Source organism: Andrena cerasifolii, chromosome 2 (genome assembly GCF_050908995.1).
Source record: "Andrena cerasifolii isolate SP2316 chromosome 2, iyAndCera1_principal, whole genome shotgun sequence".
NCBI lineage: Eukaryota > Metazoa > Arthropoda > Insecta > Hymenoptera > Andrenidae > Andrena > Andrena cerasifolii.
In genome coordinates this window covers 23,313,979-23,331,847 of record NC_135119.1, presented here as the reverse complement: position 1 = coordinate 23,331,847, position 17,869 = coordinate 23,313,979, and the positions used below count along the sequence as shown (strand labels likewise).

General features: G+C 43.3%; 1 protein-coding gene and 1 long non-coding RNA gene across 13 annotated transcripts in view; both read left to right on the top strand.

The window, feature by feature from the left end:
- Nucleotides 1-222: 222 nt before the first annotated feature.
- The window catches only part of LOC143378954 (myelin regulatory factor-like protein), a 62,432-nt gene continuing 44,785 nt past the window's right edge, over nucleotides 223-17,869 (top strand). For 5 of the 12 annotated variants that reach the window (XM_076831121.1, XM_076831124.1, XM_076831120.1 and 2 more), the window contains exon 1: nucleotides 224-872. In XM_076831121.1, coding sequence (XP_076687236.1) covers nucleotides 824-872 — 49 coding nt within the window. In that variant the 5' untranslated portion in view covers nucleotides 224-823. Of the gene's footprint in view, nucleotides 873-17,869 lie in introns of all 12 variants that reach the window. The other 7 variants (XM_076831128.1, XM_076831129.1, XM_076831127.1 and 4 more) reach the window with 3 other exon arrangements.
- LOC143366524 (uncharacterized) lies at nucleotides 8,668-9,713 on the top strand. Its single transcript, XR_013084751.1, has 3 exons — nucleotides 8,668-8,983; nucleotides 9,195-9,351; nucleotides 9,437-9,713. It is a non-coding gene; the product is annotated as an uncharacterized LOC143366524 (long non-coding RNA).

Genomic DNA, 17,869 nt, shown 5'->3' with positions numbered 1-17,869 from the left:
ACCACCACGACTTCAAAGCTTAAACGCGACGCGGGGATATCTAATTTAATATTTACGCAACGAACGACGAATTCGTCGAGTTTTTACCGCGCAACCCGCGACATTATCGCGAGCCGAGTACGGGCGCGGGTCTTTCGAATCCCCCTCGGCGGCGACCGAAGCGGCGTGCGTCACGTGACCCCCTCGTTCTGGCCGCGCGACATGCACGGGGCGCGTTTGCATGTATTACATTCCGCGCGCGTGTGGTGTCGGCACGGAACTCAAGTTTAGTCCGCGCCTCGGGATTCTACACGGCTACACTGGTGTGGCGAGCCAGCCGCGGATAGTTAGACGGAGAGAAATCGTGTTTCCGCGGACGGAATAACAGAGGGAAAAAAAACCGCGAGAGAAAAGTCGACAGGCTCGTTGATTGTGTTGCGCGTTTCTGTCGATACGGGGACGGATCCTTAATCCTAGCGATGGTCTCGTTCACCGTGCCGATCCCCGTCGTCGATCGCTGGTAGATCGGGTGTCGCTGCACTCGAAGGTACGGGGAAACGTACAAGTGGCCGCACGGAAGTAGCGTACGACCGTGGACGCGTGTCGTTCGTGGATTTTCGGCGGAAAGAAAGGGACAGGTTAAACGAGGGAAACGTACAGTGCCCCGGAGTAGGAGGGAAGGAGGCAGGCAGAGGTGCAGGACAGAGAGAAAAACGGAAGAGAGTTATATTAAACGTTGCGTACTATGTGGGACGTCGCGTCGAGTGACATCGTAGCCTGGAGACAAAATGGGGCCCGTTGATCGGGCCCGGAACATCTCTGGGGTCCGATTATCGACGGAGGTATGGATGTCATCGGGGACGGAGACGAGCAAACCCTCCAGGCGATTCTCGGTGAGTTAAGACGCTGTTATATGCGCAGAGTTCGGTCCAGGAGGACGTAAGCCACGGTTACCCGCAAAGCGGTTCGCGACCACGATTGACAAGCGTGACAGCTACCGAGTGTCGCGAATCGGTCGCGGCTCGCCATACCTTCGGAACGTTCGCTTCGGTTACTCCGCGTTCCCCGTCCATTGACCTTTAAACGCACCGGACACGGCTGATCGTGCGTTTTCGCGTTTCGGCCTCTTTGCCACGAACGTACGACGGGATAAACGGCGTTATCCTGCTCCACTTCGAACTTGTTCCTGTTGCGCGCGTCCTCGCCTTTTCCGGCGGGACGTTCTGGGCAGGATTTAGCCAGCCAGCCGAATCGGGAGTAGAGAACCATTCGGTATAAACACGCTCTTGTAAAGCGAAGAAAATGACATTGCCGATGCTCGCTTCTTGACATTCGCAGCGGTGCACCTCGTCACGTGTAGCGGTCCCACGAATCGAGTCGTAACGTCCTCGAAGCGACACTCGCTTCAGATGAGATCCAGTGTCTCCCCGATTCGAGACACTCTAATGCCTGCGGTTATTTTTTTAGTAGAAATTAATGGACCAGTAGAATCTGAGATTCTAGGATCAGAAAAACAGTAGTTGAATTCGTAGCGCGTTCTCCTTGCGAAGCATAATGTCCGAGTAGACGGGTAATTGTATTTATATTAGAATTTAAGGAGGAGCGGTAGATCCGTCAAAGTGGCGACGCATAAGGTCCACCCAAGTTTGGTTGCTGAATATTTTCCTGCTCTCGCAATGCCCACGATTGGTGGCTCGAGGTACCGTGGCCACTTTGCTGGGATCATTCATTAATTTCTCTTGAATCGACGTGAATGTTCGCAAAATCCTTAGCTCGCTCTGATTGATCTCCGATGGAGAGCCGAGCGCGCCTACGTGGATACATTTACCCTACTTTTGCCTTGACTGTGCGCCTCCCCTCCACGCTCGCGGAAAAACCGCCTTCGCATACCTGTTACACGTTCGGCTCGGTGCATCGCGCTGCATCATTTCTTGCCATTATTCGGCCGCTGGTATGCAGATTGCGGCAGCACCATCTATTTGCAGCGAGAACGCGGAGAGAAAAAAAGGCTAAATCGACCCGTCTCCCCGGCGTTACATGCCTCCTTTACCGGACGCTCGATTCGCTGACACTAGAAGTTGCTCAAGACGGAAGACCTATTAAAATTGAGATCTGATACGCCGCGCGTATGCAGCAATCATTCCAGGCCGGCAGGAGCGTGGCTCGAGGACTAATGGACTTTAAATACGCGCAGGCTATTCGGGCCGATATGCCGAAACACAGGTCCGCGGCCGTTTTTTTATGTAAATTCAGATTTTTCGTATAGAATTATTACAATAGGAATTCCCGCGTGCGTGGAGATTCGGCAGATCTCGCGCGTAACGTGAATCAGATTCGCTATTTCCATTTTTAGAGGCAGCGCCGATAAGAGGACACGGGTATTAAATTAAGATACGCGTGGCTCGACGCGCGCGACGGGTGATTAATATACGGTGGTCTTGTTTGGGGGGAGGGAAGATTTTCGGTAAACGTTGATTCATCGTTGAACGCGCACAAAAGCACATCGGAGTGTTTTTCATTCGTCGAAATATCCGACGTCACCCGCCGCGGCTGTAGGTACCTTTTTCTGAATACCCACGGCTGAACCTGGTCTTCCGCGTCGGGTGCATTCACCTGCAACGAGTGCACTGTAGCATTCTTTATCTGGGTCGGAGGTTGCGATGTAATGCCAGGTTCTCTCCGTTTAACTTGATCTTTCCGTGCACGTTTACTGGGAAAGTTATACACACGTACGCGCGCGGCTTGTTTATTCGATTACTTTGAATTATTCGCTGGCGGATAGACGCGATTAAACCCGCCGGACATGCTCAAGAAACTCGCCCTCTATGTTTTACTCATTTCGTTGAGGTAGCGATTAACCCTTCGTTGACACGCCTTCTCTTTCGAATAACTTTGACATACCTGGGTGGATCACACCCAGAGCAATTTTTCAACGACTGCCATTCCTATCTAAAGAATTCAATCGTTATGAAAAAAATCATGGATCATCTACAAAGTCCCTGCAATGTATTCCAATTAGGGATTGCAAAACGGTAAATCGGTTTGAAGCTTTTTTCACTGATAACGTAGTAGATATCGACGGAATTATGCGCTACGTATATGCGCTACATTGCTGTACAGAAGATTTTTACCGGTAATTCGCCAAATTTCTCGCGATCTACCGGTAAATATCGAGAAATACATAATTTACCGGTAAATCGATTTACCGGTAAATATCGAGAAATACGTAATTTATCGAATTCCCGGTAAAAAATTGGCGAATTACCGGTCAAAATTGTACGTATAGCAATATAGCGCATAATTCCGTCGACATCTACTACGTTATCAATGAAAAAAAAACTTCAAACCGATTAACCGATTTACCGGTTTGCAATCCCTAATTCCAATAGTTGTTTAATCGAGATTTTATCACAGTTTTTGTGGGAAAAATCTAGATCACCATATGTCGAGAAGAAACGAAGAAAATCTTCAAAAAATTGTAACTTTTAGTAATTTCAATATTAGAAGCTAAAAATCTACAGAGTTATTGTTCAGATATAATATTTTGAGGAAAAAATAATTTATAAGTCGACTTTGGAGAAATGGTATTTAATTGGCACATAGAAGGTACAGAGCGTCAAAATCAGCTTATGGGTGGCTCACACCCAGAGTGTCAACGAAGGGTTAAAATCATTGGAAGACTTCGCGTTGCGAGGCTGTTGCCAAATGAACATTGAAAATATTAGCCTTCTTGCTTGAGCGGGTAATCTTTCTGAGCAGTGGGATTGCTTAAGTTGTTTGTTTCCTCGCCAACTGCTCGAGATTGTGAAATTCAATGCTGAAAGGGATCGAAGGATTGCCTATTGCGTTCTACTGTATCGTTCGATAGAATATTCAATTTCTGTCGTCTTTGGGAGCCAGCTCGTACCTCCTTGAACCGTCCAGAGGCGTGATCACGTATATTAAGTTGGCGTAGCCATTTGAAAAGGCCAACGCAAAATTAATACGATATTTTTTACGTATTTGTTTGCTAATTATTTGTCAAAGAATTAATTTTTTTGTTCCAGCCGTTTTCGAGAAACAATGGCTACGCTACCTAAGAAAGATATCAATCCCATTCTTGCAGCATATTTTTTTGCTAATTACTTGCTCTCAATCCACCGAATATTAATTTTTTCGCTGCAGTCACTTGCGAGTAGCGATGATATCTTTGTTAGGTACAAAGGCACGACACGTGACTATGCTACATTAACGCTGTTCTAGCGCGGTCATCGCTTCTCGAAAATTACTGCAGCAAAAAATTAATATTCGATGGATTAAGAGCAAATAATTAGCAACAAAATATGCCGCAAAGACAGCTTCGATATCTTTGTTATGTACTGTGATACAGCATGTGGCTACGTTAGCTTAATATTACGGTAGCATAGCCACAGTTTTTCGAAAACGGCTGGAGCAAAGAAATTAATTCTTTGGCAAATAATTAGCCAATAAATAGGTAAAAAATATCGTATTAATTTTGCGTTGGCCTTTTCAAATGGCTACGCCAGCTTAATATACGTGGCGTGATCCAAGTCTTCTGTGCATTGGTTTGAAAGACAGTTGCTTCCCTACGCGAACAGTTTTCAATCACCCATCACCTAAGTCTGTGCGATCGTCAAATAGCTCCAATCACTGTAGCTTTCTACGTAGTTGATTATTTCGCTAACCATCCGCGGCTGAAAGATGAAGAAACTGAGAGGAATCAAAGAAACGCTCGCTAATTGCAACCGACCGAAACACTAATCTGGATTTCTTAAGATCACCATGTATCGCATCAATTTCGCATTCAGTGGGCTCCCTCGATAAGATCCGAGCAATTAGCCAAAGTTTTGAAACGTAATTGCGATCATCATCGTCGTCCAGATGCGGGCTAGAATGCTCTCGAGGCATTGCCGCGTTTCTTTGCTCTCAGCCAACAATTCCAGTACAATTCTCTCTCTTCTAGCCGGCAGGCCGACAGTGAAAGTCGCGTTGGTGAACGTGCTTTTCCGTTTATACGAAATTAACGGCTCGGATACGATACTACGGCGTAACCCGTGCCGCGTGTACCGCTGCGAGCGTTCCACACTTACGTTCACTTTTGCTCGTCATCCTCATCACCATCATCGCCTGTCGTTAGCATTTCTTTCCGATCACTGTACCCCAACTTCCCCTCGAATTTCTAGCAGCACCTATGGTCCCGTTGCCTAGCCAATGCCCTGTTTTCGGCGCGCGGGTCTCCTCGGCCGAGCACGTCCGCGATCCAGCGATCATTCTGCATCGGCGTGAAAGCTAGAGGAAGCGGAGAATTGCTTCGGAACGTCGCTTAATAAAATTAGTGCGCCAGCGTTAAATATAGAGGCGAACTTTCCTCTTCGCCACTAATTAATTCGCCGCGCTAAATTATGCAAGCTCGCTCGAGTCTTGCGTGATCGAGGGTTCCAGCCAGTGGCATGGTATAACAGTCGAGTGGTCGAGTCTGGACCACGATCTTCGTTCAGATTCAATATTTATCTAGCGTCGGGAGTCTTGATATTCTAGGGGTTGAAGGATACATATTATGGGGCGCATTGAATATCGTTTCTAGGCTCTAACATTGTGTTGGTATAGAAGAGTGCGGAGACAAACGTAACGGCGTCATGAAAGTAACACGCCTTCTCTTCCATTCTACAAACATTTCCAAAACGTTTGCTTTACACAGTTACATCTGTATAGTGTCCCTTTTATTGTGCTGAGTGGCGGTGAGCAGTAACGCGAATCGTATACTGTGGGTAAGCTAAATTTGTTATTTAGATCGTTAAAGTAAGTTTCTCATATATTTTTTTTTAATATTCATAGTTAAACTGTAGATATTAAAATAATTATTTGCTAGAGTGTTCTTAGATAATGTCTTTATAAGTTCCTGTATTTGATTTCAACAAGTCCTGTACAGTTTCTATGTTATAATACAAAAGTAACACGTTACTTGGGCGAGCAAAATAGCATACAGGATAGGAGTTCTTCAGATGATAATGATTGTCTATTTCTGGTTTGTTTGGACCCTTCCACTGAAAGCTGTGCGAGAGAAAAGTGGATTCAATGTCTATATTTTAAGGGGTTAGCTACCGTCAGGAGGTAGAAGAAGAATCGAATCTTTGGGAATTTATTTCAGAAAGTACATGCATATTTTTATGCAATGGCTTTTGTACTCGGATGAAGGACACTTTAACAGGTTATTATATTATGTTTCGGTATAAAAATATTTAGTTATTGCACAATTACAACTGATTACAAATACAAAAAAGGTAATTAATTGTAGGCTAGGCCAAATGTAAAAAATGTGTTACCTTTATCTCCCCTCTCCCCTACCAAGCTATAGCGAGGGTTGTAGTCCATAAAAGGCGGGGGTGGGTACCAAAGGAATCCGTACTTCTCAGTTGCCACTATTGTCAGCCATGAAACAGTAATGCCTCGATACTAGATCACCAAGCAAACCTCGAATCTAGTCGCTTTTATTCTCCCAGAGTGAAAACCACGGAGTTCCGAGGACGTAGACTGTCGACATTAAACTTTTACCGCTATCTCATACCCCCCGTTGCTCGCACGACGTCCCTATATCTGTTCCGCCAGCGGCACAATCTTTTCTCCAGGAAAATTACGATAGATCATGAAGCTCTCGCCGCGTGTACAATGTCGAAAGCGGCTTTCCTGATTTGGACGCCGCTTATCAGCAGTCCGCGCAGAACCGCGTAACGACGCAAAATGAGCGTTAATGGCAACGTGCCTGTACACGTGCACACGTACACGGTGGGATGCAGCGTCTATGCAGCAGCGCGCGGTCGCGTGCACCAGCGTCACCGGCTCGGCGCGCAGACGGCAGAGGCGATCGGCGCGGCGCGGTCCCGTTCCCGGGCGTTTCAAAGCGCTTCGATTTTTCGAGTTCCATGCGAACGCGCGTTATGAAACGTCCACTCTGCGCTGAATAAATAATGGATCCGTACGCGGAAACCCAGCGAGCGAGAGCAACCTGGACGGCCGTAGGTACATATTAATTGGGAGAAAACCAAGTTCAATGCTCCGTTTCGGTGTTTAAAAGTCAGCCCAGCTGACGTCTCGTGGGCTCCATGGAATCGGGCCTCGTTCATCTTTTTAAGCGCGCTTGCCTCTCCGCAGGTGCTGCGCGGATGAAGAGGAACGAATTCTGTGTGGGAGTGTTTCTGATAACTGAAGTTTCTCTAACTCCTCGGCTGGCATGAATGTGGAGTATACTACTTAGCATGGTGAGCACAGATTTATAACGATCGGCGCAGCATAAAGTTCGACTGGGTTCAAGTTATGTGTCCAAGAGTCGCGCCGGTCCCTTTATCGTGGAAAAGAAAAGGAGCAGCCAAGGCTAGATCCAGACTTCTCACACACGATGTATTGGAAACGTTTTACACCAGAAGCCATAACTGTAAACTGGTTGCTAAACGGGAGAATAAACACCAGCACCTCGTACGATTTTGTGTTACGTTCCTCGGCTTGAGCTAAGTCATCGGGGCTGTTTGTTTGACTTAAGAACGAAGATCCTTGGCGTTATTGAATGAGAGGGGATTTCGATAATATTACGGCAAACGTGTAGGTACATACTAGTATTGTAGTAAAAAATATGGAAATTTTCGATCTTTTGCAGGCTACTGAGTAATAATCCGAATGAATAATTCCATTCTGCGTGTGAACGCTTTGAGAACTCCAGCGTTGTATCACAGTCGTATTTGTTGCTTTAAGGGTACTAGGCAGTCGTTCCTGTCTAAAATCAAGCATTTCTGTTTCAATTAATTACGAAGAAAAAAATTGAGACTGAGACTTGTTCTTTGGCACGAAGTTTATTAACATCATAAGTTTTGAAAAGCATGTTTGTTTACTGAAAAATATGCATTATATACGACGCTACAGATGGATCATTAAATAGGCTTTTTGAGAAAAAGTTTCTTTTGTTTTGCAGTGTTAACTCAGAAACGGAGGTTCCAATCGATTCAAAACGAATTCGAGCATCTTCACAAAATATGTAGTTTCGGACCAGACCTAAATTAAAGTTAATGAAAATTCTTAATCTTTATGAAAATAAACTAAGACCTCACCTTTTGGGGCTTGGGGGATGGTAAAACCTCGTCAATGGGGTTTCAGTTTATTTTCATAAAGAATAAGAGTTTTCATTAACTTTAATTTAAGTCTGGTCTGAAACTACACATTTTGTGAAGATCCTCGAATTTGTTTCGAATCGATTGGAACCTCCGTTTCTGAGTTATCACTGCAAAACAAAAGAAACTTTTTTTAATAAGCCTTTTTAATGATCCATCTGTAGCGTAATATATAACGCATATTTTTTACTACACAAACAATTTTTTTAATGCTAACGATGTTAATAAACTTCATGCCAAAGAACAAGGCTCAGTTTCAATTGGTTTCTTTGTAATTAATTGAAACAGAAATGCTTCACTTTAGACAGAAACGACTGCCTAGTACCATTAAAGAAAAGTAGAGAACGAAGCTTTCGAAACTAGCAAAAGAAGTCTCAAAGTTAGTTTCAAAGACTACTTGGTCGTGTTAAAATCCTGGAATATAAGGAAAAGGTATTCGAGGTGATCAAGAATTTACAGGCATCTGGATCTTCTTTACATATCATGGTTTCTTCTTTTTTTAGTAATAAAGACGAATAAGAATAATAAAAATTCACTCAGGTATCTATTCATCTCCAATTTTTTGGCTTTGTTGTACTCCAAATTTGAGTACCCACTCCAATCGAGCGTAGCTGCTTTTATTTTGCCTCGAGTAGACTCGTTCGTTTTCATAGATTGCTTTTTTTAGATTCGCTTAAGTCTATATAGCGAATGAAAAGCTATATACGCGTGAGACGCACGACGAACGATAACCAGGGCCGTTTATCGATCAGACGAATATCCTCCTACATTTCCGTTCTTCCGCGGATGAGAGCATCTGTCGCTCTAGATTCACCTTCGTCGAATTTGTCTATAAATAGGAACGAATGGTAGGTAAGCCGTACCGGCAGCACTAGTTTATTATACTCCATATAGTAATGGCGGCCATAAATTGCAACAAACGGTGTCGTCACGAGAGCCAATTTACTACTTGCTACTTGCGCCCTTGCGTCTCTGCGAACGCGTCACCTTTCGCTCCCGATGTTGTTCCTGAAATTAACGCCGATCGACGAAAAACAATCACAAACCTTTCCATTCCAGACTTTATTGGCAGTCAACGATGCGAAGTTTATACTGAACACATTTCAAGGACACGCGGACGAAAGTAAACTGTATTTCACGCTCGTTTCTCGGAGGAGGAACATAGCCATTTTGGATCTCCGACTGAGCATCCTCCACCACTTGCCACACATTAGACGTATCAATGCACAAATACACATAAGCTACTCCAATACTGGTGCTGGGAAGCTCGCAAGTTGCTTTAACACCCTTTGCTTTTTCAGGGGATGTTCCGGTCTAGAGCCCCTAAGAATAGGCGATCTTTAAGAATTAATTAAAGGAAAACTGCTACGTATAATTTAATGGGACTTTCTGCATTGGATTAAGGACGTTTCAAACTATAGAATTATATATATTTTTGGTGTTTAAATCATTGCAGACATAACTGGGGAGTCGTTAAAGTCGGGGCGACAAAAAATTTCATACAAAACGGTGGATCTTGTAGCACCTAAATCTTTGGTCTGAAATAAAAAGCAATACCAGATTACTAAAGGGAATGAAACTCTCTAGGGGACAAACCATTAAAAATTACAAAAAATACAGTTTTTGAGAAAATAACGACAGTTGAATTTTGAAATCACTTTCTCCCTATATTCTTCGTCCTTTCAAGGCCTTTAAAAACCACAAATTTTCAAAAATCCTAAAAGCTTAGTGGTTTCTCCACTACACAGAAGTGTATTCTTCAAAATAAAAAAGGTTTCAGTCGAATCGGGTAATAACTTTTTGCGACATTCCTTCCACCGATTTTAAGACCACTGTTTCAAGAAAAACACGTTTAAAGTTTTAACGTCAGCAATTTTTCGAATTTCACAACATCCTTTTAAACGCGTATTCTTGAAAGGTTGAACGTTCGAAGAATGAAAGGAAAAAAATCGTTTTCCAGACCGGAACCCCGCTTTGAATAAGAATATACTCACTTCAACCCCGTTAAACCCAAATTTCTCCCCTCGTCTCGTCCTACTTATTGGATCCCGAGCAAGGTGCACATTTTCCGATGCGTTTGCAACGAGGGTCAGAGAAGCCGGGAAAAACAATCCCGCGGAGCGGGGTACGTTCGCCGTGAGTTGACCGCGAGGCCTCGAGGGATCTCGTGCCCGTTCGCCATTACTCTCGTCATTTTCTTCCCACCCCCTGGGATCGCATCGATCGCCGTGCAAAAGTTTATTTTCGACAACGCACGCCAGCGACAATAAAACCGTTCGATCGCGCGGGTGCTTATCGTCGATCGTCGGACTTGAAGGATGAGTTATGGGACACGGCCGCACGACATGGCCGTCGAGGAAAGCACGGCGCAAGCTGGATACACTCCTCGCCTCGTACCACCCACAAAAGCACATTGGTCGATGAAAAGCACCGGCGGGTCCCGCCTTTCGGTGAAAAGCTCGGGCATGCGCGTCTCCCAGCCACCCCGTCGCCCAGGGACAACCATTGGCTACCGTGTTATTGTCTTCCTTTCATTTTTTTTTTTATATCTTTTCCCCCGTTTCCAGCTATACTTTCCTGGCGTGCCGTCGGCGAACAACAACCACGGCAGATATAAATAACGGTGAGACACGAACGAATATTTTGTCAGTCGAGGAGCATTCTGGGGGATTATAAATATACGCTCCGACGACTGTGATACCAGGTCCGCGCGTATGGACGGAAGATGGGCAATTTGGGCGTTTAGGTATCTACCTACCTCGGAGGCAGAGAAATATAGGTAGTAGTCTGTAAACGGATGGAAAGTTTGCGGCTTGGAAGTATGTAAATTGTTGGGGTGGTTGTGGGTGTTCTTTGGAGGCCTTACTAAGGGATGTTCGGTTACCCGAATATTCAGATATTTTTTAAACTGTGGAGGTTTGTGGGGGACCTCGATAGAAGTATCAGGCAGTTTTTCGTTCGTGTCCATTTTCGGTTCTTGAGGGTGAAAACACCCCTGAATGTGTGATTTCCTACATTCAAAACAAACATACAAAACTGAGCTGCAAAGATAAGATGCGCGAGTGGTGCCTAAATAACCTGTCAGCTAGCTGGGAAACCACGCGGCGTGATGGAACAGAATCTAATTTAAAAAAAAAAATGAAAATTCTACCACAGTTTTTGACAACCACGGTTAAAAAAAAAACAGAAACTGACGTGCTACACGCGTCATCCCAGCGCAAGGTGTTAACAATTACCTGTATCCTTAATTAACACTCGTATTTTATTTCAGCTCACTTTACCCCAGATAGTAGCTCACTTTACCCCATACATGGGGTAAAATGGTCGTTTTGGCATTTTCTTTTCAAGTTGAATTTTAATATACTTTAAGTTTATTTTAAGCATTGCTGTTCGTCATTTATCAATAGTAATGTCCAAATTATATTATAAATCTATTTCCACACATGTTTATTGAAAAGGAAAAATTTTATTCGACTTGAAACTTTTTTCGCGTCACTTTGCCCCGGTCTCTCCTACCTACTTATTGAGGTATACACACCTTTCAGCGCTATTTATATAGATCTCCGTATTGCGCTCTCCGTATAATTGTCTCTAAAATCGAAGGCCTTTGGCAAGGCATTACGCAACGATCTTCTGTATGGAATGGAGGCGATTCGAAGCGGAATGATGCAAAGGACAGACCCCACTCCAAGAAGCGATCAGTTCTGGGGTACGCGTGTCAGTTCGTAAAACTGAATTCCAGGTCCCCGACCCGAATCGCCGCGGAAACTTTGTTCGCCTGGCGGAAGTGGATGTGGAACGGCCGCCGTTGATGACATCCCTGTTTTTGCAATAACCGCGCGGCACGTGTGCTTTATTCGCGCACGCATGCAGACAGAGAGTGCATAGGCGCTCGACATAACGTCCGACGCGGATGACAACCACCTAATTACAGAGATTTCGACGGACGAGCTTTGTTTACGTACGCAGGGTCGTTGAACACAGGGGATTGTAGCAGACCAGTGTTTAATTTGCTCCGCTCCGACATCAAAATACTTGCTCCAGCTTTTGCTCGTGCTTTTATTTCAAATAAAAATTCATTTAATACTTCCAAACAGCGATCTTCCATTTGCAACAAACCCCATCTTTCTAGCTTTTCATTTTCGCGTAGAAAAAAATTCACAAAGAATGCTTAATTTTCCGGGCGGAGGAAGTACTATGCCTCTTTAACACCGGGCTGCGTGGCCCTACGATATAACATTTTTCAATGATGAATAATTGAGAATTGGTAGGCATTTATTAATAACAATTCATCCATCTGCTCTTATAAAATGAAAGAAAATTCGAATAATAAAAAAAAAATTGGAGCAGGGGAGCAGTACAAATTTTCCGTGCTCCGAGCTCCGCTTCAACGCTCTGGCTGAACATGCATGCGAGCAGAAGCTGAGCGCGCGTGGATGTGCCTGAAAGGGCACGTCGGTGGCATTATCCACGAATTACAAAAAAAAAAAATGGTAACTTCGTGGAGGAGGCGCGACACGCTCGACGATAGTTGCACTCAACGAAGGTCCATTTTTCAAACTTGTACAGCTATCCTCGAGAATGGGCCTGAATTTTTTATAAATAGAAAATCGTTCGTATATTAGGTAATCACCTACTTTCGTCGACTTTTCACGAAGAATTCTATAGACACGTTCTTGCGTGCACACCTGTAGGTGAACCTGTTCGACGCAGGTTGTAAAGCCTGTTTACAGTCATAAAGTACCCGAAGTTGCCCCCTTCGGCGTTTGTGTGTAGAAGCGGGCGCGGGGTCGCCCAGGTGTATAAATACATAGCCACCGAGGAGGAACGTTCGTGCGAGTCCTTTTCTCGGACGGAAGAAAGGGGACGAAACGATGGGGTGGTTTGTTTAATCGATGCCGCGACTCTTTGATCCCGTTGTGTCCACAATGCCTCTGTTCCCTTTCACAATCGCGGATCCCCCACAACGTGGCCTTTGTTTCCTTTGCGCGGCACCGATCCGCGAAGGTAAACAGCAGCCTATTCTTGCGCCGCAATCTTTCCAGAATTCAGCACCGCGCTATCACACCGCGCGAGCGAGTGTAACGAAATCCGCGGGGGACATTTCGCGCGGCAATAAATCCCCGAACTCTGCTCTTCTCCGAAGTTGCGGTCAATCTCTCCTTCCCAGCCACTTTTATCCGCTCGCACGCACAGTGGGCGCGCGAAACGGCACCTTGCGTCTCGGCGCGAGGTCGTAAAAGTCTCGTGGTGATTCTCTTATCCCGTCCACGCGTCCAGGCGTTGCTCGGATTTACTGGGAACCTTGTTCCATTTGTTGAAGAAGTTAAGGCTCGGATGTAGGCAACCGGTGACACTAACTTCGGCTATTAAATGAATTAGGGGAGACCGGGGCAAAGTGGGACGAAAAATGTTTGAAGTCGAATCAAATTTTTCCCTTTCAATAAAAATGTGTGGAAATAGGTTTATAATATAATTTGAACATTACTATTGATAAATGACGAGTAGCAATACTTAACATAAACTTAAAGTATATTAAAATTCAACTTGAAAAGAAAATGCATATATGGGGTAAAGTGGTCGATTTTGTATTTTCTTTTCAAGTTGAATTTTAATATATGGGGTAAAGTGAGCTACTCTCTGGGGTAAAGTGAGCAGAAATAAAATACGTGTTTTAATGAAGGATATAATTATAAAATCAACTTTATTAGAACTGTTAAACTATTTAAACTATTTTTTTTTTAAATATATTTCTTTAATACAAGCTTAATGTTAATAATTTGTACTTTGTAACTTTGTACTTTGTGTTACTAACCTAAACTCATTTTCTTCTGAAAATGTGTCTTTAAAGGAACTTTGTTTACATGAACAGTCTGACATATTATAAATAAAACAAATACATACATAATTTTTAGTAAAATACGTACTTATAATATCTAAATAAATTTAGATATCACTCGCGCATCTTTTCTTTGCAGCTCAGTTTACCCCGGTCACTTTGCCCCGAATGTGCACTCAGTGGAAAATTAATTATTTAATAATGTTAGGATTAATGTTTTCTCAAACGCCTGTACATGTATGTTTATAAGCTTGTTATAAACACGCAGAAAAAAATGGAGTTAAAATAACACATTTAAGACTCATTTATCCAAAAAGCTAAATTGAAAAAGAAACCAATTTGAAGTCTCTAAAACTTCATTTTTAACCTTTTAAATGAATTTCCATTTTTCGATATTTGAATGTGCATAATTATCATTGTCGTATTACACACATTTATTACGTCACCAAAATTTGTAAATATATTCTATCGTTAAAGAACAAATTAAGGAAGCTCATTTTACCCCGAGGTTCACTTTACCCCGGTCTCCCCTACTGGTACACAATGCTTGCTGTAACTCCGGGAGCAAGTGAAACTGGGCGTATATTTATACAAACTTATCTTTCTTAGCGTTGACTCCGCGCCTGAAGTGTTCCCACACGCGTAACTATCTTACACTTCGCGTATGCTGGCCGAACGTTAAATTCTTATCTTTATCAAACTTATTAAATTTTAGTGACGTACGCCACGACCTTCGACCGATGCTCTGGCGTCGTCAGCTACTTTTTACCTGTTGAAGAACGGGTTCCCCATTTCACTACCTTTTTCCTCGATAGATACACCTTCGTGCGTAGAATTCCAGTGATGAACGTATTTGACGTCATGTTATTCAGCAAAAAGAATACTTTCCCCCACCCTTTTCCCTTTCGCCGTGCCGTGTATCTGAACATAAGGCCCGTGATCGCGAGATTTCCATCCGCTTGGCGTGTATCGCTACGATGAACGAGTTAGAGAGATCGTCTCGATCGTGGATCGACGAAGATCCTGAAACGGAGAACCGGGAGTTTTCAAGGATACGCTCTCGCTGCCAGAGCAAGGATCTATCGCCGCGAAAATCACTTCGATCCCTCTCGTTGATCCTTCGGCGCGATTACATTCTTGTGCGGTATCTCGAGAATGAATCGATTGAACGATCAACAAGGACTCCTTCGAGGCTCTGACGTAATTTACTGTCTCTCGATATCCCTGACGTTGCTGATTTTCACTCTCATTTCCCAGCAAGCAGTTACAATTTTATTATTGGTAACAGCATAATTCGCCCATTACCGTGATTTATCTTAGTACTCCGATTTTTTGAACGAAAACAAATTTTTTGAAATACCCTCGAAAGACTGCCCTTCTTCTTTTCGGATTTTCGAAACTTTTTCGTGTAAAGCACACTATTTTTACAAGAGTATTTTGATTACAAAATCGGCACGTAAGTAAAAATAAGACTCTAACTGTCGTTCGAGTTCCTTACATCTACATTTACTATGCGTAACAGGTAGATATTCAAGTATTTCAAGTTTCATATATTTTGTCTAATATTGCACGTCCGATACATCCTTAAATGGTGAACGCTGTAAGTGCCAAAAAATAGACGATATTTTCTTCAGTGGAAAAGGATGTGAATTCCATTCGGAATACGTTGGCAAAAGTTATAAGTGCTAGAATAATTTGTATCAACTGTTAGGGCTGTCGCAAGTTAGAGCTAAAATGGCAAGTGTCAACTTCGCTGTGGTGAAAAATGATGAAAGTGCCAGCAATCTTTTTCTTTCCCTCTAACTCTGTAAAGCCGACATACGCTGAAGTCCATAGCGATAAACGATCAAGTTGAGATAAACGAGTCATAAAATTTTAGCTACTGGCACGTAAGTGCATCGTTTACCATTTCAACTCCTGAATTCCTTTATTTTTACAAATCGCGAAGTCGCCCACTTGTACACACTTGGATCTCCGTCTCCACGGATGCTTCCTAATTTTCGCGCAGAAAACCGGGCACGAATTTATCGGTAAATGTTTCCTTGAACGCGGAAGCAGTTTCAATGTACCCCGACAATTATCGCTTCGGCAGTTTATTGTGATAACACGAAAGCGGGAGGCGAGGAGCACTCGACACTCGTCCCCGGCGAAAGTCGAACCAAATCGCCGAAAGTTTTAACGGACCGTTAAATTGTTACCAGGATGAGATAAAAACAAAAGGGGGGGGGGTAATAAATTGTGTGAACGGAGCGTCGGCGATTCGACCCCGCTCCATCGATGAGCCCTTAAATTAATCGGATATTCGCGGAGAAAGTTCTCATCGCGGCCACGTTCTAACGGATACCATTAGCCTCGTAATGGCACCTTTATTCTAATAAAACGGTCGGTTCGAACGATCGACCACGAAACTTCTCGTTCGTAATTTTTGCTGCCCGCTCCGATCGTGTTTTCGCCTCGTTCCACGGAGGACGAAACTTTCTGTCTCCTCAGGACACTATTACGCCCACGCACGAACCTCTAATTTCGGATTACGTCAGGTAGGGCGGTGCAAACAGACTTCCGGGTTGAAAGTCAAAGTCATTCGCTGCGATGTTGGCGCTCCAGCGGGCGAATAAATCTTCGCGGTGAATGTCTAAAAGTACTGTAGGTACAGTGGCTCGCATTAATATTCGGACACTTTTTAAAATCACATAACTTTTTTAGAATTGGTTCAAACAACTTGAGTTTTTTGAGTAGCTAGAAGGATTTGTTTGCTAACTGACGCGTTTCGTCGTTTTGAAAAAAAATGTATTTGGTTGGAATAGCGAAAAGAATAGTAAAGGTCGATTTTTAAACTTTTTTTTTGTGAGCTTGTAATGAAAATTAAAAGAAACTCGTTTGTAGATTGCAGTAAGTTGGATACGTGCCTAAAATTTCATCAAAATCGGTTAACGTTGCTCCGAGCTACAAATGTTTAAAGATCGCAGAATAAGGTCGAGAATCGCTGATTTTGGGAATTTTCGTGAGCTCACAAAAAAAAGTTTAAAAATCGGCCTTTACTATTCTTTTCGCAATTCCAACCAAATACATTTTTTTTTCAAAACGACCAAATACGTCATTTAGAAAACTAATCCTTCTAGCTTCTCAAAAAAACTCAAGTTGTTTGGACCAATTCTAAAAAAGTTATGCGATTTTAAAAAGTGTCTGAATATTAATGCGAGTCACTGTAATTTGTAACTGTTTATCAAAATGCGGTCGCTAATGATTTTGTTGTTGCCGCGACCTTTCCAAATAAATAATTTTAAAGAAATCTTGCAATTAAGAACTATTCTTACAATTCGTGGAAACCGAAGGACGTTATCCGTCGAATCTTCTGCTTCTAAAAGAAATACGCTGGCAAAACTGAATTCCCAATTTTCGAAGCAGTTAGAAACTCGAAAGGTTGAAAAATACAGGGAGAATTCTTTGTCGACACGGTTCATTTCGATGATTCATGGCTGACATGACAATTGGACTATGGAAACAAGCGTTCAGGCGATAATTTGAATAAAAAGAAAAGTCGAGGCTCGTGTGAAACTTTCGCTCCGCGCGATTCCTCGTGCTGGAAGACGGTGCAAGTGGACGAGGAATGGTTTTCGAGGAAACCGCGGAAGATTTCACAAGTGTCGCGGCCTGTTAGTTTAATGACGATTCGCATCACTCGCGATAATCGTTTGCGTTCCTGGTTCGCAGTCCTTCCGTCACGTATTCGTGTCACGATGAATATTCATCGCCGGTATTTTCAATTTTCCCATTCGTTTATAGCGCGTGCAAGATAAAAATCTTGGAAACTGTTTAATAATTAATATGAGTAAAAGTGGACTCAAACTTCCCTCCACGGGTTTAAATATCCACCAGAAAATCAGTTCAACCGTAG